The sequence below is a fragment of the Rhinolophus sinicus genome, chromosome 9 (assembly GCF_057876585.1).
Source record: "Rhinolophus sinicus isolate RSI-liver-muscle chromosome 9, RSI-T2T, whole genome shotgun sequence".
NCBI classification, from domain to species: Eukaryota; Metazoa; Chordata; class Mammalia; order Chiroptera; family Rhinolophidae; genus Rhinolophus; species Rhinolophus sinicus.
The window spans coordinates 27967463-27995078 of record NC_142509.1 but is presented as its reverse complement, the minus strand read 5'-3'; the positions used below and the strand labels follow the sequence as shown (position 1 = coordinate 27995078).

The window sequence follows — 27616 nt, the reverse complement described above, 5'->3', positions numbered from 1 at the left end:
ACAGGGTCTGCAACCCCCCAGGGGTTTAAGACATAAGAGTTGGTCTTGCTGCCCCTGGAGGGAGGGGACGTACAGGCCAGTCTGTCCGCATTCCAGGGCTACCGCATTCCAGGGCTAATAAGCAGCTGCCCCACCCCCTCATGCTCCCCAGGTAGGAGATGCCCCCCAGACTGTGGCTCTGGGGACCTAGGCTGACCCACTGACACATGGCACCCAATACGGTAAAGAGAATCTATGGACCCTTTTTCTACCTCCACCCCCAACTACAGTATAAAAACAAGTCATCAGGGCTCTTTACGAGACTGGTTTCTTCCTGCCACCCCAGCCACTTCTCAGTACGAGATAAAGACTGTCAAGACCAGAGGCCTAATGCTGAATAGACGCCAAGAGTGTCAGATAAAGGCCCATCCAGGATCCCTCAAGTGTACGGGGTGGGGGTGGGGGGCAGGAGGACCCAGAGCCATTCACGCCTCCCAGGCTCTAAGCACACTAGCGGGTAGAACTCACACAGGGGGACTCTGAGTCACTGCTCAGTGGCCGGATTGCTCATCCAGGCTGATTAACTGCCTCAGTTTTCTTGTCTTTTGGATGGGAATTCCATCCCCTTACAGGAATGAGGATTCCATGAGAAAATGCATATACACAGTGTTTGCTTAGCACAGTCCCTGGAATAGAGCACATGCTCAGTACACGGCAGTGATTAGCCCTGGAGGTGAAAGAGAAAGTGCCTCGCGATCCCATCCCACTCCTGGAGGCAAAGGATGCTGTAATTCAGGATTAGCAGTTAGCGGCACCATTCTGGGGACAACAAAGTCACCCCATAGAAGCCTCCCCAGCAGGTCTCCATGGATGAGGACAGGTAAATGTGGGGCATCATTGAGTCCCAGAGTCCATGCTGCCATTCCCACCCCAGTGCTGGGCCCCTCGTCACTCTTCCACCTGGCAGCCCCAGCAGAACTAGAAGAGATGGGGTCCTCTGGTCATCGGGAAGACCCACCTCGACAGGTCTAGGACAGGCGCACAGTAAGAACAAGATAGTTTCAAGACCTGGTCACCCATCTTCTTTCTGCAAGCGAATTTAACTCAGCTCTCATTGCCCCAAACAAAGGATGGCAGTTTCCTTAGGAGCTGACAAGCAGAAGGAAAGAGCAGCAAACAAGCACCCCGAAAGCTCCAGCACAGGCAGCTAGGGGCTGTCAGAGCACAGGGCTTTCCCAAAAGTCCAGGGCCAGCTGTCCATCCCTGCCATTTAATACGAGACCTGGACTCGCAGAGATAGCACCGGCTCAGCAAGTCTCTTCCCCACGAGTCCTGGAGAGGCTCAGCCTTACAGCCTGTCTATCCTGCTGGGCTCAGAACTCTGAGTAAGGGAAGTTTGGGGGGCCCCCTGCTGAGCACCTGCTGGGCTTTGGTGTCAGAGAAGCTGCCCGGCCTCCTTAAGGCTGCCTGAGCCCAGGGACATAAGCAGTGAGTGGGGCTGGGCCTTCCTAAGGAAGGAGCTATGTAAACAGCAGGACCAGTGCCTGCAGATGGTCTCATCTCAGCCCCTTGGCTGAAACTCTTCCAGATTAGGAAGGAAAACAGAACAAAAAAGCGCGTCTCCCCTCCCCCAGCCCTGAGCACAAGAGCAGAGGTAATCTAATCCCCAGCAGCGGGGTACTTTTGCTCAGTGAGTAACTCCCCAGGAATGGGGAGCTGGGTATATTTATCCTGATAACTGTCCTTGGAGGGAAGGCAGATTTGTGACCAGTAAGGACCAATCTACAATTAGGCCAGATCTGCTCTGCCCCAACATAGCCCAGGGACCCAGGGCCTGGGCACTGACTAGGAACTCAATCTCCTAAAGGGGCCTTCCCTGCCAATCTGGATTCTTGTCAGCTGACTGTCTCCTCTCCAAGAATTCAGCTCTAGAGAGCAGGGGCCTTGTCTTGCTGGATTCCACATCCCCAGCAGCTGGAATGAATAGCTGACTGACAGAGGGACCACGAGGAAGAGGAAGCCGGGCAAGGAGCAGTGAGCAGACAAAACAGCCAGGCTCAGCCTGCTAGATGCCCATCAATGGGTCCTACACCTAGGGTCGTCGTCTCTCTCTGCGGAGTGGGCAGAACCCAATTTGTCCTTATTCTAGTAGCAAGCTCTGAGGAGATAATACAATTTCGGCTGAAATTTAGATAGCACCTTTGAGCTCTTCGGAATTTGTCTAAATCTAAGATATTGCCATTATCTGACTCCTGGACAGGAACTGCCCTCCCTAAGGGGCTGGATGAGAACCGATCAATACTGTAGTGTCACCTAAATATTTAATAACCGTGCCTGGAGGTTATGAAGACTCAGCCACCTTTCTCCTTGGCTGACTCATGCCTCACTCAACAGGAACTGCCATTCTACTCTCATAGCCCTGAAGGAAGTGTGGGCTGGGGTGACACACAGGAAACCAGGGGAGAAGGCCGACTCTTCCCATCTACTGCCGGGAGAGGTGGGAGGTGGCCCATTTCTTCCCTAGGCTTCCCACAGGCCATGGGAGGGTGGTTTCCTGTCTGCTGAGGAGCCCTTTATTGCAGGGCTGACACGTAAAGTGTGCAGACAGGTTCGCTTTCTTTATTGGGTGCCTGGCTTGCGCCCAAGGTCACAGAGCACAAGTAACCAGAGACTTGAGAGAATAAAGGCGGAAAGGCAACTCCAGAGGTCACCCTGAGCACCAGACAGAAACCCAACCACGCCAGGCCCCATCTGCACCAGGCACCCACCCAGGGGCCCCGCTGATCATCAGCCTTCCCCATCTGATGGGGCTCCGGGAGCTTAAGCAACAGCAGGTGCGAGGAGCTCCCCAGGTTTACTCTGCACACCTCCAGCCCCCCATAGGCACAGGAGCAGGTCCAGGCTGGCCGGCCAGCAGAGTCTCTTTTCTACTGTAAATGATTCTCTGTCCAGGGTCAGCGGCTCAGCCCTCCCCCACTGGTCCCAGAACACCATTGGAAGCATTTCATCGGTCAGATTCATCCACCTCTTCAGGTCACTCAAAGACTACAGACTTTTTAAGGTCAAGTCTATAGGGCCTATCTCCAGTCCCATCCCACAGTCCCTTCAATGGGTAAAGCACCGATTTACACACAAAAAGACAGCCTGGAACCCAGGAGTCTCAGGTACTGGAAATTTTCTCAGCTCTTGCAAATCCATCCAATCCATCCCTGCATCTAAGTTTTTTGAGGCGAGTTGGTCTGTTGCAGAGCAGGGCGGCTCCTTGGGCCTCTCACCCCTGCTAATCACCAACAGAGGTTAGGAGGGGCTCAGAAGTGAGTCATCTGCCCTACAGAGAGAGATTGGGACAGAAAGTTCAAAAGTTTGCCTGTTTCAGGAATGAGCTGTAGTCTTTCCATGTTTGTGGATTTCACAGTACTAGTTACCCACTCTTTGCCAGTCAGGTTCTGACCAATGAACACAGCCCAAGGTGGCCACAGAACAGGTCAGTGCTTCCCGGTCGCAGGCAGCAGGGTCACTGCCCTAACTCAGCTCTCTGACCTGCCTTTCCCGGTTCTCCTATAGCAGCTCTTCTAGCTCCCACATTTCACTCGTCACCAAGTCGCATCAATTCTTCCTTCCCGGGGCCTCTCCCCATCACTTTCCTCCCTTTCTTTTCATCACAGGAAGCCAACAACCTCGATGAGCGCGTTCGGATCCATGCTCAGCCCTTTCTCAACTCCACCCGCAGCATCCTGCTCTGGGCTGTCCCACTCCGACCCTGTAGGCAGACACCAGCAGTGTGACTGCCTCGGAACCCCACCTATGTGTGTGCATCCACATGACTCTCACCTCTCCCCCTGAGCTGCACGCCCTCTGTGGACAGACACCGCCTTCCCCTCGCCGGATCCCCGGCATCAGCACCTCCGAGGCCTCCCGTACAGTGAGTGGATGTGAGCCAAGCAAGGAGGACTCACAGAACTCAGCCACAAATCGCCCTCTCTGCCTATGGGATAAGATCAGACCCCTGGTCTTGAGCTTCTCAGAATATGGCCCCAAACTAGCCCTTACCCCCCCTTCCTCGGCCCCCGCACTGCAACCTGACTCTCCAACCAAACTGGGCCGCGCTACCCTTTCCCAGCCGTGTGCCGGGAGTGTAACAGAGCTGTATATTCATAATACTGAACGTGCCGGCCCCCCATCTCCTGCAGAGCTATCCATACCCCCAGGGGACAGATGGAGGCCAAGGGCGCAGAAACGACCTCAGGATCAACCCAGAACACCTTCTGAGGATCAAATTTACTCAGGAGCAAGTAACTCTAACCACTGCCTTAAATTAAAACAAGCAAGGCTAATTTAATTGTTAAAACAAGCGTGGTTATGGAGTCAAATGCAAAAAGCAAATGAATTGTAAGATAAGAAGTGAGGCTTCAAAGAGACTTTTTGCACATGCACTTGGGGACTCTGGGGAACAATTTTAAGAAGCACCACAAAGCCACCCTTGTCCATACCAGATTTGGCAGCTCTGGTGGTGCTGGGAGCTGGGATGGGAACACAGCTATATCCCCTTCTGGCGTTCCAGGCTGCATGGCAGTGTGGCAGAGTGGCAAGAACCCGCCTCCAAGTAGTCAGGCAGACAAGTTCAAGTCCACCACTTACTAGCTTGGGGTGGCAATTTACTGGACCATTCTGGGCTTCAGTTACTCAGACACGCCATAGAGCACACAGTGAGTAATCAATGAAAAAGTGCGAAAGCCACCAGGAAGGCTAGGGAGAATCTCCTCTGCCCTCCCACTGTGACACAGATGAGACACTGGGTAAATAAATCCACATCACTAATTTTTATCTCCCTTAAGAACAGGAGGGGGAGGAGGTGGAGCCAGGAACTGCAGCCAGGAATCTTGGGAGCTGTGACAGGCCCGTCACTATCTTGGGCCTCCTTGCTGAGCAAACCACTGACCTCACTCCTCCCTGCCTCAGGTTCATTCCAAATCCTCCTCGGAGAACATCAACTGAGTCCAGAAGCCTCCAACTCACTCCCTAGCAAGGACAGGGGCAAGAGAGAGAAGTGTCAGGGCTCCACTGCCTGCCGGGAAGTCACAGCTGTCTGAGAGTCCTGTGGCTTTGAACCTGGAATGGGGACAACAGCAGAAGCTTCCCAAGCTCCACGTTAGCTCTCAGTTTCTGACCTCCCAGGGGAGCACACCCAGGAAAAAGCAGCCTCTGCTTCTGCCAGTAAGGTTCTGAGCCCAGCACAATGCTATGAAGGGATCCAAAGATAGGGCTGCGTGGCCAGAAAGCTCAGACAGGGGAAGGGAAGAAGAGGAAAATAATCCTCATTAAGCATCTACTAGGATCCTGGCTTCACACCCCCATTTTACAGACAAGCACAGAGGCTCAGGGATGTCCGATGAGAACGCATTGCAGGCAGGCCGAGTGCCCCTCGAGGACAGCTCTGCCTGGCTGCAGAATTCATCCACGTTCTTTCCGTGACACCCCACTGGGAGAGGCTGTCAGCAGCTGTCTCTCATTCTGCCTGTCACCACCGTCCAGCTTCCAAAGCATAAGTCCCCGGAGCCCCTGGAGCAATCCAAGAAGGCTGGCCGCTGGGGTGCTATTCCCCCACGGTCTGCTGCACCACTACCTCCGGGCCCTTCTTCTCGGCCTCCTTCCTTTCCTCCCTCCTTCTCTCCTTCACCCTCAGCCCGAGGCAGAGTCCTGACCCACTGAGGAGCCCCTAATGGTGGCACGGGGAGCTCAAGAATTCAGAGAAGGCTGGAGCCCCATGGTCCAGCTAACTTGCTGCCGTACAGGTCAGCCTGCACGAGTGGTCCCTTCCTGTGTCACAGGGCCAGCGGCCTCATCTGAACAGCATGATGCAAGACAGGGCTGTCCCAGGCACTGACCTCTACTCTCGCTCACTGCCAGGCAGCCTTCTTATCTGGAAAAGGGAGGAGCCTGGGCACAAACAGATCAGTGGCAGTTGGCACCCTCAGAAACAGGAAGGGGAGGCAGGAGAATCATCAGGAGACAGATGGTGGTCAGGGCTCCAGGGAAAGCACCCAACAGCCTAGGGACAAAGCGAATCTCAAGCCTGATGTGTAATCCGTCAGCCGTGAGGTATGCCACCACCAGTCCCTGGCTAGAAATCATAAAGTACTGACATTTGTAACGTATTTGCTTTTAATTTTAGGAAACAGACTGAAGCAAGCTCAAGATTACCCAGGACCATCAGCCCCGCCCACGTGTGTTTCAGTATGACAGAAAGAGCTAGGAAGTGCACAGAACCCCAAGTGTGCCCTCACGGATGGGCAGCGCATGGTCCTTAGCTGCCACAAGTGTCATCTGTAGGGTACGTCACTGCGGAACGTAGATTGGAACCACTACTAGCTGAGATAATCAGAGCTCTGAGAAGGGGCACATTGGAGAGGGAAAGAGCCAGGGCCAGCTGTCCTCTGCATCCCCCAGGTGACCCTCAATGACATTTTCATTTCCCTGGAGGCATCCATACCACCCTTCTTGGTCTCACAGGTTTTGGAAGCCATCTGCTCAGCTCTGGGCAAGACAAAGTTCTGGGGCCACTTGACAGTTGGTGTCATGACTGACTGCCGGCACCTCCGGAGTCGGGACGGTCTAGGGGCATACGCACAGGAGCTCCGACTCCTGTCCCAGTCCGCCCAAGCTCCCCACGCTCATCCCCATGCTGGTGGGCCGCTGGCCTGACCTGACCGGAGGCCCTGGTGGGATGGCGTCACTGACCTACAAAGGAGGGAAATGCTTCAGCCATCGTCCCGAGGACACCAATTTCTCTGCAAGCCCAGACCCTTGCCTACTCTCCGCACTGGGAAACCGGCCTCTTCCTGGACAGGGAGGAAGAAGATGGAGGCTGTAGTCCTCACAGCCTTGAGTAACCAGAGTCATACTGGGAAAGCACAAGAAGAAAAAGGGAGGAAAAAGGTGACTTTCCTGAAAAAAGCATCTAGGGAGACCTCTGGGCTATCAGTCTCGCTGGCAGGGCTCACATGTAAGGACGTCAAGGTGCAGAGGAGGACAAGGTGGGAACAGGACGAAAACAAGACCCTCTAGTCCGCCTGCAAGAAGCCTACCAACCCCAGAGCTGAGGCAGAGAGCCAAGCAGATGGCAAGCCTCAGGGGAGAACTGAGTGAGTGGTCTGTGCCCCGGGCTCATGCGTTAGAGAGGGTCCCCAGGCTCCAGCTTGGCTTGGTTTGGCTTGAAGTGGCCTGGTGTGGCCGGCCTCCCTCCCCTACGCGCAGCTGGTTACACCAGGAGACTGATGGGGCCAGGAAGGTGTCCACCTTAGCCCTGATTTGGATTTTATTGGAGGAGACACTCTAGGGCTCTGGGAACCACCCCAGCAGAGCAAGGAAATATGGCAAGAGCAATGCCCAGCCATAATGCCGAAACATCACATAGAAGCCCCCAATGTACACACCTGGAGAATTCCAGAAGTCTGTATGGAAGATGGATTTTGAACTATAGGGACTGTCTTCTAATAGAAGCAACGTTCTGAGGGGGAGATTTGGGTGAGTTCCACTGGACGCTAGGTTCTGCAGTGTTTTCACAGAACGCTTTCGCACTCTGGGGGGCCAAGGAGGGCCACTGGGGTGAGGGGCCGGCCAGCATAACTCAGGAGCACTGAACCCCATCACTCCACACTCACAGTGCCTACTTTGTGGCCAGCAGTGTGCTGTGCACTGAGGGGTACAGCTGCCCGAAACTTCCCAGGAGCAGACGGGACTAGAAATCCTGTGCTCTGTCCCGGAACAGCTGTATGAAATACCGGGGAGCCTGGGGTTAACTGGGCAACCTCCGATCTGAACAAAACCGCCAGCTGGGGTGGCTGCCTCTCCTCCCGTCGCTCTCTACATCCAGACAGGAAGTGGTCACCAAGGAAGTCAGTGAGCTGATCAAGTGCTACCTGCTGCTGCCCTTTCTGACACCACTTCTTTCTCCTCTTTAAAAGTGGAGGTCTCGGTCCCCACCCACTCTTCCTTGACCCCCACTGTGATGTCTCCCTCTGTGGGCTGTCCCTTGGGAGGCGCTGGCCCCCTCCACTGTTTTACCCCTCACCTGGATGAGGCAGGAGCTGGGAGGAAAGGAGTCAAATCTCACTATGAACAATGACTCCTGTTTCCGATTGACAGGGACAAATTTCAAAAACAGGCCCAAAGAGCGGCCACGGCACTCTCCCATAGTGTGCGGGTCTTCCCAGAGGCCTCACCACCCTTAGCGCCCACGGCAGGTCAGTGTGGGGCGGCAGACAGCAGGAAGTACCGGCACCCTCCAGAGGCATCCCGGGGAGCTGGTGGCCGAGCCCAGACTGCTCAGGCCGCTGAACGTGGATGGCCAAGCACACATTTTGTCCTCCCTTCTGTCCGATTCTACAGTTCCTTAACTTTCCACCCCTATCTATCTTTTTGGTGAAACACGAATTGTAAATTGACCAAGGGTTGGCCCAGGTCAATTTTCCAACATCACTTTTAGCAATGAATTCTGATTCTTCTCCTTCCAGGGGGATCCGAGAGGCAGCAGGACCAGGGGTGGGGGTGAAGGGAGGCAAGAGAGAATACGGCAGAGGTCACCAGCAGGAGGCCTGCAGGTTGAACCCCACCCCCCCGCACAGATGTGTTTGTGCTTTTTAAGAAATCAGAATTAGTCTTAAGAGATCAAGAGATTGCACACGAAAGCCAGGATTTCTGTCTTCCCAGGAGTAGTCGGGGGAGCTAGCAATACTGGTCTGCTTCTCTGCAGGGTAAGCTTGGAATCCAGGTCCCTTTCCTTCTTGGCCCACTTCATCTATTCACAACCCCTGCCCGGCCTCAGCAGGTACGTGAGTTTGCAACATAATGTGGCACAGGCTTTTCACTTGAACACCTTGGGTTCAAACCCCAATCTGCCACTTGCTAACACTGCAGTTCTCTGAGCTCACTTCGCTCATCTATAGAACAGTGGAGACGGTGGGATTCCCAAGGCTTGCTCAACCAGCTGGAACAACAAGTAAGATAATAAACATAGAGCAGGCCGAGCCTATCACAAGCACACATATCACTAATGCCTCCCTCACCAAGTGACACCAGGTGACAGACGGGGGCTGAGTGGCTGTCCCACCCACAAAGCTGACATCCCTGACTCCCCCACCTGAGCAGGTGCAAAAGAAGCACAAGCCAGAAGCAACTGCAGAGAAAGTGCTCTGAAAGGTGTCAGGTGGGCCGCCCCACTCTGCCACCTGCCCCCCACCCCCCCAGCTCCATTTGTTAACACACCAGAGTCAGATCACTGGCCTCTGCCCACAAGGAGATCTTGGGTAGAAAGATGAGAGGCTGTGCAGGACCCAACCAAAACTCATCCCTCTCCCCTGCTTCAAAGCCATCCCCAAGTTCAAAGACGCGCCAAATGGGAGCATCCAGGGGCCCTTATGCTCAGGGCATGGGGAGCTCAGGACACAAAGTCACAGGGAGGACGGGCACAGCTGTCCCTCCTGGGAGTCCGGTCCAAAGGCCAGCCTCCTAGCCCCACAGTGCCACCTGCTCTGACAAGTCGAGCTCCAAGGAAGGGGTCCAGGGGTGAGCCAAGGTAGTCCTTGCTGCACTCGCCCATCTGAGCTCTCTAACTCTTAACTTGGCCAGAGGGTTCAGCCTTTGGGGAAGCACTGAGCTGGGCTGCCCTGGATTTACTCCAGAGGCCGAGTGTCGGGCATGACAAGCGCCCACTTGCTTGGTGTGGCCTGTACACGGCCACACAATCCCCCCTCCCTCTGCTGACTCAGTTCAGCTCCCCACCCAAGGGCAAAAAGACTCCTCATCCCCATTTCCAGGGCAAAGGAGCTCAGCCGTACACCAGAGGTCTGAACCTGGCCTCCATGGATGACCCTCTAGGGCAGGGGTGTCCAAACTGTGGCCCGCGGGCCAACTGCGGCCCATGATCCATTGTTAATTGGCCCGCAGCAAATTCCAGAAATATATTTAGTTTACTTAAATAAACCAGGTGAGGCAATACGTACTTCACCTCGAGTGAGTGGCCCGGCTGTTTGTGTATTTTACCGCATATGGCCCTTGGTGAACAACGTTGAAAAAAATTTGGACACCCCTGCTCTAGGGGCTATGTGGGCTGCCTGAGACTCCACACAAAATGTCGTGCACGTGTCCCCATAGCACCGCTCTGGGGAGACGGGTCATAGTGCTCAGGGTCCAGAGGGATTGTGACGGTGCACAGGTGAGACCACTGCCGGGACAACAGCTGGCAGTGGCCAGCCTGCCCCTCTCCACTCACTGCTGGGTCCTCTGACAACAAGTCTGATCATGGGGCTGAAGCAGCCTCATTGTTGCCTCAATCCCAGGTGAATGAAATTTCTGGAATGAGCCCTGCTGGGCACTGCCCCAGGCACCAGGCAGCACATACACTCCTCTCCAACAAAGCTACCACCTTTGCAGGAGGCACAAACCGTGTGGGTCATTTGGGTCCCCAAGGCCAACTTAGAAAAGGGTGAGTGCTGCACCCCGGGACCTGTCCAGCTGCGTCCTCCGGCCCTTCCATCCCTCTCTCGGGTGCCCGTGACGGCCCTGACAGCACTGGGCACAGGCGCTGTGCTGGGCACGAGGGAGACAAACATAGTGTCTGTCTCCAGGGAGCACTAACTGGTGGGAGACTGTCATAATCGGGTCAGGGGGAGAAGAAAGGAGGGCTTTCTGGGCAGGATAAGAAGCAGAGGCAGAGGTGTGAAGCAGACAGAGGGGCTGGAATTCAGGGTACAAGTCCCGGCTTGGTGGGAGAGGAGTCAAGGACCCGGGCCTGCTGTGGAGTCTGGACTTACAAGGGCAAAGCCCGGAAGACTCTCAGCAGGAATGGCAGGACCGGGCTTGCGTGTTGGCTCAGGCAGGCAGCATGTACCGAGAGACACGAGGGAGATGGGGTTTGGCTGGAGGGAGACCAAGAACTGCAATGCTCTGAATAAAACGAGGTAAGATCAAGACCTGGTCATGGAGTCGCTGTGGGGAAAGAGGGAGGAGCGCAGGATGCCTCTCACATTTGTTTCCTGCGGGAGGACGGAAGTGCCACCAGATGAGATAAGAGAAGACAGGCGCAGGAGCTGGACACCCAGTGCATGGGACGGTCAGGGTGGCAAGGGCAGCGAGGGAGGTCAGGCCGAGCCACAGGGCTACCAGAGCCAGGGCCTGCTTTCTCTTCCCCTGGTCATGTCACCTATGAATCTCTCAGGGGCCCAGAACGCAGCGGTTTGGGAAATAATGCAGGGTTGTCGCTGCAGTCTGCTCTTCCTCTGAAAACAAGTAGTTCTCCCAGCCCAGCCTTGAGGGAGCTGTAAACTGCATGCTGCCAGCTCCCCAAATTCTCAGAGTGCCCAAATTACCAAGGGTTCCCTCCCTCTGCCCCTGCCCTTATGGTGCTGAAGGCTACCCACCCCCGACAGCCCCTCAGGAAGAGGGGCGAGGCCAAGCCCCTTATCACAGGAACCAGGTGCTTCCTGCGCATGAGCACGGGGGCTTACCACGGGCCCGGCAGGTCCAGGATGCAATCTCAGGCCCCAAAGTCTCGTGGAAATGCCCCTCAGAACTGGCCCAGGGCCCCACCTTGCTGAGCCCAGGAAGAGTTTGCACAGACTGAGCCTAGTATTTGACTGGAGGATAACAGAAGCCCCAGAGGGCATCCCCACCTCAGCTGTCACACCCAGGCCACCCCAAAAGGTCATCCCACTGAGGAAGCAAAGGCTAGTGACTGTCCCTGGCCTCGTGGCTCAGGCTGAGTTTGACTGTTTGTAAGATCCAATTGGGAAGACACAGGGTGCGAATCACAGCCAATGAGCTTAGTGCGTGTACACACGCGCACGCGCACACACAACAGCCTCCTCTCCAGGCCTCTGCATGTACCGTTCCCTCTGCTTAGACCACCCTCCTGTCTTCTTTAACAAGCCAAATCATTTCTTATCCCTTCAGACTCCACACAGTTCGTTTCCTCTTCTGCAATGCGAGGATAAAAAGATCTTCCTTGCCTACCTACAAAAAAAAAGGAATGCGTAGTTTTTATGCTGGGGGGGCCTCTTCTGTAAGAGAATCGCAAATCTTACCAGGGAAATCTTTATTATCTAAGTAAAGGATGAAGGTTGAGGGCTTTCTCTGTGCCAAGCTTCCAATTAAAATAATTGCAATAATTGAAATAACTGCACAACAGAGTCAGGTTAGGGTGCATTTCCTCCAGGAAGTCCTCCCTGACCATATTCCCTGCACAGGGTTCAAGACCCCTCTCCTTTGAGTTCCCAAAGTACTGTGCACTTCCTGAGACCTCATCTCAACCAGGTAGGACTTGTCTGCCTAAGCGGACCACCAGCGAGCGACAGCTCAGCAAGGGCAGAAAACGCGCGTTATCTACCTTCACCTCCTCGCGCAGGGCAGCGCCCAGCATATATGAGGTGCTCTGTGGACGACTGCTGAGCGAATGAATGAATGACACCCACTCCCCCACCACCCGCCAAGCCCACGTGCTACAGAGATCTGCCCCATCGCTTCAGTCCACGCCACTTCCAGCCTCTGAGTGCTCACCACCACGTGCAAAGCACGATGGAGAGCAACACATGCACAGAGGGCCCAAGCCCTCCCTACTCTTCTGACCCAGGCAATTCCCCTCGACTGTGATCTAGTTACCACTACCCCTCCCCAGCAGGCACCACTCCTACCCTTAAAAAAAAAAAAAATCAAAGGAACACTCCGTAAGGTTTTGTGGCCAAGGCATAGCAGCCCCTTGTGGGTACTTAAGGTTTAAACTCACTGTGTGGCCTATCTGGCTTCCTCTGTGGGTGGGGGAGGGCAAGTCCGTGAGGTGGGCTGGGCTCACAGGAGGGAGTCTGGGTCCCAGGCAGAGTCAGGACCTGGGACTGCGTGGCTGGAGGAGGCAGAGCAACAGGACAAGAAGGAACAGGGACATGGCAGCCCCAACATCCTGCCCATCTCATCTTGTCACACCTCTCCCCATGGGGAAGAGGAGACAGGAGACGCAAGGCGGAATGTGCAGAGTTTCTGACACGTGCACTCCTGGAATGTGTTAGCAGCACCAGCCGTGGGGCTCCGGAGCTGGGAGTGGCTGATAGCAGCACTGATTCTCCTGACTAAGCTGCACATCAGACAAAGCGAACCACAAAGCACGCCCTGAAGACTAGCGGTGCTGAGGGAAGCTCCACGCGGGGAACACCAGCCAGGGGAAAGAGGAAGACACGTTTTTTGGAAGAGAAACTGAAAGAGAAGAAGGGGAAAAAAGGATGCTTTGCAAACATTTTGTTGTTGTCCATGTCTTGAGACTTTAAAAGGCCGTTTTTACAAAGGAACAAAAAGTGCCAGAAATAGTAAATTTGTGGGTAAATATAAAAGACCAACAACATAGTGTGGGTTTTTATGATATATGTAGACATAAAATTTATGACCAAAATGACACCAAAGACCACAGGGAGAAATGGAAATATACTGTTGTAAGATTCTTACATTATACATGAAATACTACAATATGATTTGAAGGTAGACTGCGATAAATTAAACTGTAACCCGCACAGCAACCACTAAAAAAGTAAACCAATGAAGTATAGCTAAGTAAGCCAAAAGTGGAGATAAAGTGGAATCCTACAAAATGTTCAGTGGCTCCAAAAGAAGGCAGGAAAAGAAAAAAGAATATAGAACAGATGCACAAATAGAAATCAAATTTTAACATGGTAGACAAACTCAATCAGACTGATAATTACCTTAAATGTTAAAACGGCTATACACTCCAATTAAAAGGAAGAGCTTGCCAGACTGGATAAAAATGCAAGATTCAATCCATGCTGTTTAGAAGAAATACTTTAAATATAAAGACACAGATAGACAGCTCCTACTGGTGTGATACGTGTAAAACGAGAAAGAAAAATAAACCACGCTAATGCTAATATTAATATTAATAAAAGTCGGGAGTGGTTCTGTTAATAGCAGACAAGGCAGACCTCCAGACAGGAGGATATTACCAGAGAGAAAGAGGGACACTTCGTGATGCTAAAAAGGTCAAGACGTAGTATCCTAAACGCATATACATCCAATAACACAGCTTCAAACAAGATGAAGCAAAAACAGACAGAACAGAAAGGAAAAAGAAACAAATCCACAGTTGTAGCTGGAGATTTGGGGGGAAAAAAGCCAGAGGAAGATATAAGCAAATAACCTGCAAGTTAAAGAACAGCAGGACAGAGAGGGCGAACCAAGTGCCGGTCTGAGGAACACGAGGGACCCCAGGCCTTTGCTCCCTGAAGCAGAGGCGGCTGGGGGGCTGCCACAGAGCGGAAAAGGCTCCCTTCCTTTTGCTGGAACCGCAGGCTTCCCCTGGAGGTGAGGGAGGCATCTTCGCTCACGCCACACTTCCCAGTGGCTTGCCATCCCTGACAAATCTGGGTGGGGGGGCGTGTTTGATACCCATCCCCATACAGCTGGTTGATCAGCTTCTCAATTGCTACATTCCCAATACACTGTGACCCACACACAGGATCTACACCACAAACACACGCCAGCCTGTCCCCCTCCCTCCTTCCTTCCCCGTGGCACACAGTGGCATCACTAAGTGGCAATCAGAATGGGAGTCTACAGCATAATCAAAGGGATGGTATGAGACAGCGGACTAAAGCCGTCTGTCTCTGGATTCCAATTCGGGCTGGCCACTTCCCAGCAGCTCCCCTCAGGCAGGTCACATCCTCTCCGGGCTGTGGTGTCTGCATCTGTAAGAATACCTCCTTCATAGGGTTGTTGTGAGGAGAAAATAAGGTAATGCAAGGAAGGCACTTAGAACAGTGCCTAGCACAGAGTAAATTACATTAATGCTGATAATATTATCTCAATTATGCAATATATATGCACTAAAAAGATCTTACAGAAATGCATTAAAATATTAATCGTGGTTATGACTGATTATCTCTAAGAGTTTTTTAGTTATTTTCTTCTTTGGGCAGCTCTGTGGTTTTCAAATTTCTACAATCAGTAAAAAAAAGTTAAATGTTAAGAGGAACATGAATATAATTAGTCCTTTTAACAGACATTTATATAGAAAAATAAACTTTAAAAACAAGGAAGAGATATAAACCCGAAGAACTGAAAACAGGTGTTCCAGTAAATAGTTGAACACGAATGTTCACAGCAGCATATTCACAACAGCCAAAAAGGTGGAAACAACCCACATGTCCGTCAACAGATGATGGATAAACAGAATGTGGTCTAGCCCCACAACGATATAGTCTTCAGCCATTAATACGGAAGGAAGTCCTGACACAACGTGGATGAACCTCAAAAAACATGATGCTGAGTGAAAGAAGCCAGTCACAAAGGGCCGTGTACTGTATGATTCCATTTACACGACATGTCCAGAATAGGCAAATCGACAGAGACAGAAAGCAGACTGGTGATTGTCAAGGGCTGGGGGAGGAGGGAAGAGGAAGAGACTGCTTACTGGGTACGGGAACTCCTCTGGGATGAAAATGTTCTAGAACTAGATAGAGGTGATGTCTGTACAAATTGTGAATGTACTAACTGCCTCTGAGTTGTACACTTTAAAATGGTTAATTGTATGTTAGGTGAATTTCATCTTAGTTAAAAAAATATGATGAAGAGCATGTATATTATATGCCTGCTTATACATTTAGAAATGTACAGCAAATGGTTGGAAAAGATACATACCAAACTATTAACAACAGTTACCCCTGGTTAGGGAAGGAAGAAAGGACTTTCACTTCTGTACCTTTTTTTCCTTCTTACATTAAGCACGTTATCTTATTTGACATAAAAACTTTTACAAAAATAAATAACAATAGGAAACAAAATGACATCAGAAGAGTCTCTAGGGGAAAAAAAACAAAGCTCAAGGCGACACTGTGGCAGATCTGTTGTTCTAGAAATGAAGAAAACTAGGACCCCGGACATTTCCCCAAAAGGACTAGAAAGAGTTAAAAGTACAGGCCTGCAGTGCTAGTAAGTGTCCTGGGCAAGTGCTTTCTCCTCAGAAGGCCTCCATTTGCCCATCTACAAAACAAGTGGGTTGCTGGGCAGTCGGTTGGCTCAGTGGTTAGAGCACAGTGCTCATAACACCAAGGCCGCCAGTTCGATTCCCACATGGGCCAGTGGGCTGCGCCCTCCACAACTAGACTGTAAAACTACCACTTGACTTGGACCTGATAGGTCCTGGAAAAACACACTGTTCCCCAATATTCCCCAATAAAATTTAAAAAAACAAAACAACTGGGTTGAAACTCACAAGTGATTTTCAAATGTTCTTACATTTTTATTTTCAGATTTCTTAAAAGTCACAAAACCCCTTTTACAATCGTAATCTTCAAGGGGAGACCAACACATAAACATAGAAAGTGAGCAGCTCTGAGTAAAGAAGGTGATGGTCACAGACCTCCCCACCCCCGGGGGTAAGAGACACCGTAAGGCTCCTTCAAGCTCTAGAAGCACAGGGGTCTGAGAAAGACTGAATCCATCCAGAACCACAGAGAAGGGAGTGTTGACTGATCACACCCAACACAACATCCCGAGGAGAAATGTCCCCGGCAGCAGAAACAGGGAGCAGAGGAAGGGCAAAGCTGGGATGAAACCCAAGGCCGTCAATAGCCAGTGACCAGCGAGCCAAGGGTCCCGGGGGCAGATGAGCTGTGACAGCCCCGGCCCCCACACCTCTGTGAGGTCAGCCAGACAACAACTGTCTCCAGGTCAGAGTTCCTGCTGCTCTAGAGGCGCAAACAGGATGTTTGGACACAGATGAGCAGAAGTGACCACAGGAAGCCATGACAACCACCTCCAGGTGATGCGTTCTTCTCCCCCCAGCTTGTTTCCGATGTGGCTCTCTCAACAGACCAGGCAAAAAGACTTCAAGTGCCGACTTCTAAAGAGAGACAGGGGGCAGGAATTCTTGGAAAGTTCAGGACACAGCAGAAGAGGCCGTCTGAGGTGGTGAGGCAGGGAGGAAACGAGGCCACCCAGCCATCCCAACAGCTGCTCCCAAAGACGCAGCTAGGTTGACGCTACTAAGAAGGGGTCAGGAAACCACACAGCCACTTGTGGGCACACAGGACTTTCCAGGTGGGCAGCATAGGACCATGCGAGCCCAGGAGGGATGCCAGCTCAGGTCTTGGAGAGTGGTGCTCCAGGTGTCACAGCCACTCCTTCACATCCACCTCAGGGAGCCGGCCCGACCTGACTCACCAGTGATGAGAAACCACCCTGGAGATCCAGCAAGCCAGGAGTCCACGGGAGAAATGGCAAATCCTGAGGAAACCAGTGCAGGCTGTGGGACAGTCCCATTTCCACAGAAAAAAGAGGAAAGTTCCAGGAAACAGAGAGTGAAAAAAAGCCCGGCCAGGACGCTGTGAGCTACTTCAAACCCCCAACGAGGTCCAGGGTGACCCAACAGACCGACTGCCCCTAAAAGGATTCAGAGGCAGCAGGGCAGCCTGCACTGGGCAGGCTTCTAGCTAATAGCTGTGCCCACTCAACTGGCAAAAAAAACACAGTTCACAGTCCAGAAAACCAAACTCTCCCTTTTTCTAATGCCACTAGGTGCCGCCCTGGCCTACACCCATCCTATGAGGCTTCCCTGATATCAGAGCAGCCCTCACGCCCTGAGGGTTCTGGGAGCAGCCTGGACCTGAACTGGAAGCGGTCTCGGAGGGCTCTTGGTGAGCTCTGATTTTAGTGTTAGATGAGCAATTAGGTTTTTTTCAGTCTTTTTTTTTTTCCCCCCTTCTTCCACCTCCGCCCCTCCCCCTTGTTTCTCAGTCTAGTTGTGTAGGACACAGTTCCCTGGCCCACGCTGGTGTGATGAGCCTTGCGCTCCCCCCCCGCTGAGGAAGTCGGTTGCTGGTCGGCTGCTCACGGTAGCTCTCGCCAGCTGCCAGCCACTCGTGATGGCTGCCGTCCATTCACGCTGGCCATCAGCCGCTCCTGGCAGCACATGGCAGCGCACACCGAGCTCCAGTTGCTCACGGCAGCCCAGCTCCAGGGAGAGCCGTTAGCTATAGAGGGCACAGCTCACTGGCCCATGTGGGAATCGAACCAGCAACTTTGGTGTTAGGAGCACCACGCTCCAACCACCTGAGCCACCAGGCCGGCCCAGTTAGTTTAAACCAAGCCATGAAATGACCTCCTCCCCTAGCCACTTCCTCCTCAAAGCCACCAAAGAGGCTCAGGGGAAATGACATGTCACAAAACCAAAACCCAGCTAACACCACTAGCACTGGGGCACAACCGTTTCACCTGTAGAACACAGTCCCCAATACTCCCTACCCCACGGGGCCATGAAGCGTCCCAAACCACATTGCTACCCAAGGCCTAGCTGAACAGCCACCCAGGCTCATGTGCACTGAATACCCTCCACCAAGGCCATAGCAGACACAGGCCGCAGGTTTGTCAAGTGGAGGGGTGATAGAGACAGCCAAGCCCCAGAGCAATGTGTGGAATATTCCAAGGATGAATAATAATCAGAATCGTTACCATTTACTGAACACTTTGAAGCATTTCAGGAAATGCATCTATTTCACAGATCAGGGACTGAGGCTAAAGGTGTGGTGACCTGCCAAAGCCACGCCGTCGGCAAGTGGCAGCAGCGATACAGACCCAGGAATGGCTGATGGCAGAGGCTGTGTTCTGTCCAGGTACCAGACTGCCTCCCCACCCACCTGAAACCCAGAGGGTTTCTTGCTCAGATTCTCCAACAGAGGAAGTGGTTTGCTGGAGGTTATGATGCCTTCAGAGTGGGCATCCACAGTTCAGACCCATTTAATCAGCAACCACCATCACATATTTATTAAGCAACCGCAGAGAGAACTGAGCCATACTTGGCAGTAAGAGACACTTGAAAGGCAGGTAAGATCCCTGTCTTCAAGGGGCTTCCAGCGCTGGGGGAAGACAAACGGGAGGAAGGCCAATTTACACAGATCTGTGACGTTTTATCAAAGCGGGAGGGTAAAGAGGTTAGGGATTTTAACCAGAAAAAGCCTTCTCAAGAAGGTGGTCGCAGCTGAGATCATAAAGGCGGAGGGTCATGGGGGACAGAGGCTATTTTCTGCAAAGTAGACAAAGATCCAGACTCCAGGTAGACGTAAGAGCTGGGAGTGGTCCAAAGTCCAATCTAACTCGGAGAACAAACCCCCTAGACTTGGCAACTGTGGTGTCTACTGTGCTTGCCATAGATACAGGGCAGAAAGAACATGCTCAGAACCTCCCTAAGCAGAGCCAGGTAGAAACACGCACGAGGGAGCTGGGCCCTCTGCAGGCAACGGAGAGAGCCAAGGTGAGGGCTGCAGCCATTGAGGTCAACCAAGTGACGCCGCGGAGGACGGATGTCTAGCACAGCCAACTGTCACTTCTCAAAAGAAACAACATGTGGAGTTTTAGGTGCAACCCACGGATGCCTTAAGTGTTGGCAACTAATTTGGCATATTTTTAAATACCATGAAGGCCAAGCAACACAGGTCTGCAGGCCAAGTCCAATCTGTGATTTCCCATCTCTGCCGAAAGGCGTCCAGTATGAAGAACCAAAAAAGAGAACGAGCTGGGTGCCACAAGACCTAGGATCAAATTCTTGCATCGTTATCTGTGGCAAGAATTTGACTGGGTGTGTCCCCTTCCTCTGAGTCCCCTTCCTCTGAGTCCCCTGAGCTTCAGTTTTTGTTCCTCAGCTGTCAAACAGGGAAAACTACCATCTACCCACAAAGGGCTGTTGTCAGGAATCATATAAAAAAAATGACAAAGCACATGAAAACGTTGCCTAAATGCGAAAGTGTTGCACAAGTGCCCATGATTTCACACAGGCCAAGAGAAGAGAGGAGACAGTAATAGAGAAAGCAGACAATAGATGAGGCCACAAGGAGAGAGTGAGAAGGAAATGAGTTGGGTCTTTGCTGGTGTGCAGACCGGAAGAATCTGGACAATGGCATCCACGTCAGAGGTGGAAATATAAATTTAGGAGTCACCAACACGCCGTGAGAAAAGAGGTCACGCAAGTAGATAAACTGACGTAGGTACCTAGAGAGAAACAGGGAGCCCAGCAAAAGCCTGTAGGAAAATGCAAAAGAAGTGGATCTTAAGGAAAGGAGGGGGAAATATGGCCGCCAAAAAGCAGGAGGTGTTCCTAGCAAAAGGGAAGACGTGGAAGAATGTGTTTAAAAAAAAAAAAAAAGAAAGAAAGAAAGAAAAAGGAGCAAACAAAAGAAGGTAAGGGCAGAAATGTAAAAAGAAGGAACCAGAAGAAAAAGGAGTTGAGGTAAAACTGCGGATGGAGACTATTAGGTCACCTCAGGCCATGGCCATCTACAGTGATGGCATATAGGGGCCGGGAGGGCCCGGGAGTAACGAAAGGTACCCAGGTAGAAAAAGACACGTAGGGGGTGGAGTAAAGAATGAATAAACAAAGAGAGTCGTGGAGGGTCTGTTTGCTGTGTTCTGCATACGTCCACGTCCCTCATCTCACACGGCTTCCCACTACGCAGAAGACAGGCTTTGGGACCATTTTACAACCTGCTTTCCACAGGGTTTTTCTGTTGTTCCAAGAAGCCCAAGTCTCCATGGCTCATTCAAAGAGACACAGACTGGGGGCCGGAGGAGAATCAAGCCACCTGAGGATCCCTGAGCTAAACTGAAAGGAGCTCCCTGGAGGCCTCCACCCACCTTGCTCTCACTCACCCAGGGTTCTCCTATTCGAAACAGCTGGAAATGTGTGCCCCGCTCTCCCCAACAAGAAAACAGAACAGAACATGGCTGTTTCTGCCAAGTGAGTTCTGAATAAGCTGCATTCCATTTCATTAAAACAATTACCTGAGTCCCAGCCAAGAATTACATAAAGCTTCCTCCCGGCACCACCCCTCCCCCATAAAACACACATCGTGCTGCTTCTCAAACAGGCAGAGGAAGGCCATGACACACCACTCTGAGACCACGCTAGGAAGATCCCATGATCCCGACCAAACGGCCAGCCTCTGAGTCCTTGCACACTGAGAGATGTGAAGCTTAGAGAAGTGCTCCCTGGATGAGGGCCTGCTAGCGGCCCAATGTTTCTGGTAGGTAGCAGGACCCTCAAAGCCAAGGGGGGCCACTCGTGTCAGAATCCAGCTCTTTTTCCCAAAGAGATGGGAGACCCAAGTGGCCCACCAACACCAAAGGAGACAAGAGGGACCTGGGAGTGGGGATTCCAGGAGAAGTCTGGAGACCTGGACAGCTATTAGGTCTGAGCTATAAGCAAGAGCCTGGGGCCACTCCAGCCCGTGCTGCCCACAGGCGAGTGGTGTTCCTTTGGTCACAGATAAGAGGTTCATGATGTGAATTGAATGGCATTTCGTCCCATCCCCCAGGCTCCAGCTGCCCACAGGCTGTTCTCTGCCTTTATAAAGCCTTGTTCTGCATCCCACCCAGGCAACCCCTTGGCCGACCCTGGTCACCAGACCCAAAATAACCCCGGAGGCTGCCTCCACACTGTGGAAGCTCTCTCTGGCCACGTCTGGTCCTCTTTTTTCTGCAGGGTTGTGGGGGCTGGGTGCCCCCACCCCCAGCTGCCAGTCACCAATCACTATCATACAGACTGGCTCGGCTGCGGTCTCTGCCCACCCCGTCTTTACAGCACCTTCGCGTCACAGGAGGCTGAGTCACTCCAGTCAACCACAGGTAGACAGTGGCTGAACAACTCTGAGCCCACTATGAAAATGCAGGGTTTTCATACGCTTTTCCAACTTTTTATCATGAAAATATCTAAATATGTAAAGTTGAAAACGATTACAAAGAGCAGTCATCAACAGGTTGCCATTTTGTATAAAAACGTGTGTGCTCGCTCTCTCCCCCTCTCTATACACACACACATATTTACCTCCCTTTTTTTTACCATATCATTTAAAACTAAGTTGCGGACATCATATTACTCCAAAATACTTTAGTATGCACCTAACAATAACAACGTTCCCCCATAAAACCACAATACCACAATCACAAAAGAAATAAGCATTAGGAGGCCGTCTTTAAGGGAAAATTTCGCCCCCGGAGCTCTGCCGGGCCTGGCCAACCGCACATTCTGCCTGCCACTGGCCCAACATCCAAGGCCTCCCTGGAGAGACTGGCACGGAGCCCCACTGGTTAGGCAATCCACCCATTAGCAGAAAGACTTATCAGGACGTGAACGCACACTGGAGGCCACGTGTGAGACTCCCAACAAGACCCCACCTGAAAAGGCAAAGTGGGCCCGGGAGGCTGTGGGGAGGTTCCAGGCCTATCCCAGGCAAAGAGTTCCGATACTGGACACCCCTTTTAATCAGTTGCTTTGTCAAGATTTCCTGGAAAACTCAGCTTCCTAACTTTTCCTCTCCCTCTCTCCCTCCCGCAGGACATCCTCAATTCTCTACCTTAAAAGTCGTCGACGACTTCCTCCTCGAAATGGGGTGGCTCCAAATGGCAGCCCTGTACAAACACTTGAACAAAGGGGCATGTTTCTATGGGGCCGGGGCCCGGAGGCTTCTGATTCCACCCATCAGGGGTAGGAGAGGACCTTGGAGGACTGCCCCAGGTTCCCCTCCACAGCTCTGCAGGAAGTCCCAGGTAACTGGGCTGGTGACAGGTAGAAGAGAAGTGGCGCCCTCCACGGAGCAGGAGACGCTGCCACAGGGGTCTGCCCAGCATCCCTTCCTGAGTCCCCAAGAAAGAACAAAGGAGAGGGAAGTCACAGAGAACAGGAGAAGAACCGAAGTAGGAGACTGAAGACAGAGTGGGAGGGGTGGGGAGAAAGGGGACAGAGAAGATTTTTAGCCTCCTAGAAACGGAAAGCAATCAAACCAACAGGCAACCAAGATCCAATCTAGTATCAGAACTAAAGGGTAAAGAATGGTTGCAAGCTCGACTCCACATTTAAACCCCAGGCCTGGGTTTAAACCCCAGCCCTGCCATTTATTAGTTATAATAAATGGGCTCACCCTCTCTGTGCCTGTTCTGTCGTCTGTAAAATAGGTACTTGTAATAATCATAGAACCTGCACCTCATATGGCCCACTTGATTCAAGGAAACAATGTGTGTAAGGTGCCCAGCACAGGGCCTGCATATAGTAAGTGTTCAGTAAATCTTACAGAAAGAGTTCAGTAAACACTGAAAAAAGAAAAGTGTTCTACAGAGTCTGTTATTATGAATGGAGGCACTGAGACCCGGACAACCCAGGGAAGGGCTGGAATGAGAGTGAAGCCTAGAGGAAGGTTTTCCAACATCTCTGACCTTGGAACAAGGTAAGGGCCCCAGGGAAGCTTTGGAGTCAGCACACTCCCTGCGGGATGACGAAGGGAGGAAGAGCCAAGAGCGTTGCTCAGCACCTCCGCGGTAACTCTGGCCTTCCATCGGCCCCTCCGACCTCACCAATGCCAGGCCATCACTGGGGAAGCTGGAAGAAAGGAAGACAGATGCTCCCTCGGAAGACCTCAAAACCACAGCCTCCAGCAGCCTAAACCTTTCCCCATGGAGCTGTGGCTGCCAGGGCAGCAGACAGCTTGGCACAGCACCGCAGAAAGGGCACCTGCTAAGACTCAGACACACCAGGGTTTGAATCCCAGCTCTGCCCCTCACTAGCGTACAGCCCAGGAGCCTCTCTGGTGCTGACACAGAGCCCACATCACTCCAGGAGTGCCTCTGCCACAGGCCCAGCAGCTGGGTGCCCTGACCCTGGCCCAATACACAGAGGCACCACAGACAGGCAAGTCCAAAGTCCAGCCTTTCCATGGAAACAGGGAGGCTCCATAGCCCAGAATGCCCCAGGCAACTCCCCTGCCCCCCCCAGTACCCCCAAAGACAATGAGGCACTGTTTTCCAGAGGGTCAAGACTGCTGAGAAGCTGAAAGAAGACATGTCCAAATTCCAGCTGCAACAGGGCATTGCCAACAGCTGGCTGTTTCCCCTGGGTGAGATGGGGAAGGCAAAACTATCAAAGCCTGAAGTGGACCCACCCTCTGCCACAAAGGCCATTCCCAGGGCAGAAATTTTAAAGGTAACTAGAAATTATTCAGCAGGCCTCATGGCTCATCCCCCTGGTTAGTCATTAATCACTTAACCATGTTTCCCTGAGAATAAGACCTAGCCAGACCATTAGCTCTAATGCGTCTTTTGGAGCAAAAATTAATATGACCCGGTACTAATATTATATTATATTACATTATATTATATAAGACCCGGTCTTATATTACAGTAAAATAAGACCAGGTCTCATTAATTTTTGCTCCAAAAGACGCATTAGAGCTGATGGTCCAGCTAGGTCTTATTTTCGGGGAAACACGGTCCTACCTTGTTATGATTAACATGACCAAATCTGGAATTAGATCAGTCTGGGTTCCAAGCCCAGCTCCCCCAGTGAACTTCCCAGAGCTCAGATTTCTGCAGCTATAAAGCTGAGATAAAACACCTCCCTCTCGGAATGACCGTGATGAAACGCATAAAGTGCTGAGTCCGGTGCCTGTCTCCCATCAAGCAGGAGTGATCATTAGTGGACCACAGCTGTGGTCACGGCCCCCCCCCAAGCGCACTAGGGACCAGAATGAGGGGAAAGCAAGGAGCTGGGTCAGAAAACGTAATCAGAGTGCATCTCAGTGTTGTGGGAACTCTGTCCAGGAAACTCCGGCCAGAACTCGAACAGGGCAAACTCCCGGCCAAACCATCGTCTAAACAGTAATGAGAAAAGCCACCAGCAGCCACCCCACAGCACAAAGCAGAGAGAACACACAGGGAAGGGCTGTGTTTATGTTTTTCTGCCCAAAGAGCTATAAATTTGTAACTTATTAAACAGCACATGGTGAGTCTGTCCCTTGCTATGGGGAGGAAAGTGTTACCTGATTTTTTTTTTAGACCAAAAAACAAAGTCACAGTGGAGACTCTTGCCCCCTCTGGCCTTGCCACAGGACAGACTGTAAGCTCTCTCTGGTTTCAGGGACCCAGAGGTTCACAACTGAGCACACTCCGGAGAAAAATAAAAACAAGAGGGCTGGCCTTTGTGTCTCCCCTAACTAAGGAAAACAGCTGACAGGCACGGTGCTGAGCAGTCAGCCAGACAGCTGATGGGGCCTGGGCATACAGGCAAATTCCTCTCCCCTCCTGCACGCCCCATTCCTCCCACCCCAGGCTCCGGTCAGCCAGGCCAGCCAGGCGTGGCTGGCCCCCTGGGAGCTTAGGCCAAGGAAGTCGGGCAGCCAGGCTCCAAACAACTGGGGAGCCTGAGGTAGAAGGCCGAAGTTACAGGTGGCAGCCATCGCCCTGCTGCAACCTCTCCTTCCCCTGCGGCTTGCCCCCTCCTCAGGAAGAAAGGCCTCTTGGTACACAAGAGCTGCAGCTCTAGGAGCTAGGGACTGGGCTTCTAGTCCTGGTTTTGTCATTTTGTGGCTGTGCAGCCTTGGGCAAGTGAATCAACCTCTCTTAGTCTCAGTTTCTCAATTTGTAAAAGGCGCGTAGTAAATGACAGCAGTGGCCCTAAGGGGTTCTTATAAAGGGTGGCTGTGAGAACTGGACAAGTTGAGGTACGGGGATGTATTCCATAAACAGCAAATTTCAAATCCTACAATCCCCTCTGCCACTACACTCTCTTTCCTTTCAGAGACTAACTCAGTTTCCTGGCCCTAAATGGAAGATTGTCAGAAGACAGGAATTCAGGACTTCAACTGCAAACGCTACAAAGACTTTCTCAGTCTTTCAAACAGCACAGGGACTGTGTAGAAGCAACAGAACCACATCAGCATTTTAGAACTGTAACTCTGCTCCTCAGTTCCCACTGGGAAAGCCTTGAGACTTTCAGATCCTGATTTTAAAAATAACCCCCAACCTCCTTTAAGCTTAGTTATTTTTATGTGAAAAAAAATACCTGCCTGGAAGCCATGCCAACCTTGAATGTGTTGGAAAATGGGTGCCAAACCTGACCCAAAGGTATAACTATGCTTGGCAGCCATCACACGCTGCAAAACAGGCAGGACTGTACACCATCCCCAGCTCCAGGATCTCTTGGAGGTGGGGGGCTGATCCCAGAAGGAAGCTGCCAGGAAGCAGTAAAATCCCAGTCCTCCTCCCTGTCCTCTTGGAAGTCCATTGCCTACAATTAGCCAGTCTTAACTTAGGGCCCTGTGCGCTTGGGGGAGGCTGATCAGTTCGGTCTGATGAATCCCCTCCTCAGAGCCTGGGACAGAGAAAACATCAATGATCACATAAGCCACCCACAGTCCAGAGAGGAAAGACAAGGCTCCTACAGAGAAGAAACTTTCCCCCCTCTTTACCTCCCCAGCTCAGAGGCCCTCCAGCCACAGGCGTGAAAGGGGAAGGAGAATGAATCCTCCCGCTGCAGGGTTCACACCACGCAAGGCATTCCTAGAACCCTGGCACCAACCCCCTTGGGTTTAGTGTCTGGTTCCAGGAGACACTTTCCCCTGCCCTTACACCAAATCGACTGGACTGAAAAGAGTAGTTTTGGAGCTCCAATAACATGAAAACAGTAAAAGTCTGTTCTGGGCATCCTGTCCTGCTTTCCTGTGTGGCTTCCAGCAGGGTCTGATGCTAGAGGGGGTGGGAGGACTCTACCAGCCAGGACAAGTTCAGAGATGGCCATAATTTGGGGCCCACTTCCCTCCTTACTCCCCTGGCATTTTACCAGTCTGGGAGTGGGGAAAGAATCATGTCTCCCCTAGGCTACTCTTCTAGGATTAGGCTGGTCTAGGATATGAAAGGGAAGAGGCTGGTCCACAGAGGGGAGAGGGCAGTCAGTGAAATGGAGTGACCAGTCCATGAAACAGGGTGACCAGACCTGAAACAGAGGGTTAGTGGGGCACATGGGAAACTTGTCTTTGTATGAGGTGTGGTCATCAGAGGCTCATCTCTAACTTGTGAATTTGACTAGTGACATGAAAGGGGTGGGTTCGGAGGGGCTGTATCTGAAGTGGGATCGGTCCTCGAGGGGGTGGGAGCAGATCCTGGAATTGAGGGACCAGCCTGTGAGATTAGGCAGCTGTTCCCCTAATTGGGCAGTCCCTCTGTGAGGTGGGGGTGGGAGAGCGGTCTGTGAAGTGAGGGTCCCATAGGTATAGAGGTGGTCTGGCCCAGGCACTGGGGATCTCGCCCCTGTAGCGGGCAGGGAGGGTCCCTAAGGTACAAGCTGGTCCCTGGGACTGGTCTGGGAGATGGGGGTGGGTCCCCGAGGTCGGGGGTCCGGAGGTGGGGCCGTCCCCGAGGCGGGGGGTGGCGGCTGTGAGGACCGCAGCAGGGCCGGCCTGACCCAGGACTCAGGCCCAGCTTGGGATCCCGGCCCCGCGGAACCCCAGCCAGCAAGGACCGGTGCGGGGAGCCAGGCCACCGGGGGTGGGATCCCGCAGCACCCACCGCTCGCTCGCGCCCGCCCGGCCCGGGGCCGCGCGCCCCTCTCCGCCTCCTCCCTCGGCCCTCCGCTCACTCACCGAGGTCGTCCATGGCGGGACCGCGGGCGCCGGGAACCGGCTCGGCGTCGTGCTCGCTGCCCGTCCCGGGGCCGCTTCTCTCCGCCCCGCAACTTTTCCGCCGCGAGCCTTGGCCCGGAACGGAACGCGCCGCCACCGCGCGCGCCCGCGCCCGCCGCGCGCCCCGCCCCCGGCTGCCACCGCGAGCACGC

General features: G+C 52.6%; 1 protein-coding gene across 3 annotated transcripts in view; it reads right to left on the bottom strand.

Annotated features, from left to right (window-relative positions):
- PXN (paxillin) overlaps positions 1 to 27616 on the bottom strand; it is a 43847-nt gene extending 16231 nt beyond the window's left edge. For 2 of the 3 annotated variants that reach the window (XM_019727842.3, XM_019727843.3), the window contains exon 1: positions 27426 to 27576. In XM_019727842.3, the coding sequence (XP_019583401.1) occupies positions 27426 to 27438 (13 nt within the window). In that variant the 5' untranslated portion in view covers positions 27439 to 27576. Of the gene's footprint in view, positions 1 to 27425 lie in introns of all 3 variants that reach the window. The other variant, XM_019727841.3, reaches the window with a different exon arrangement.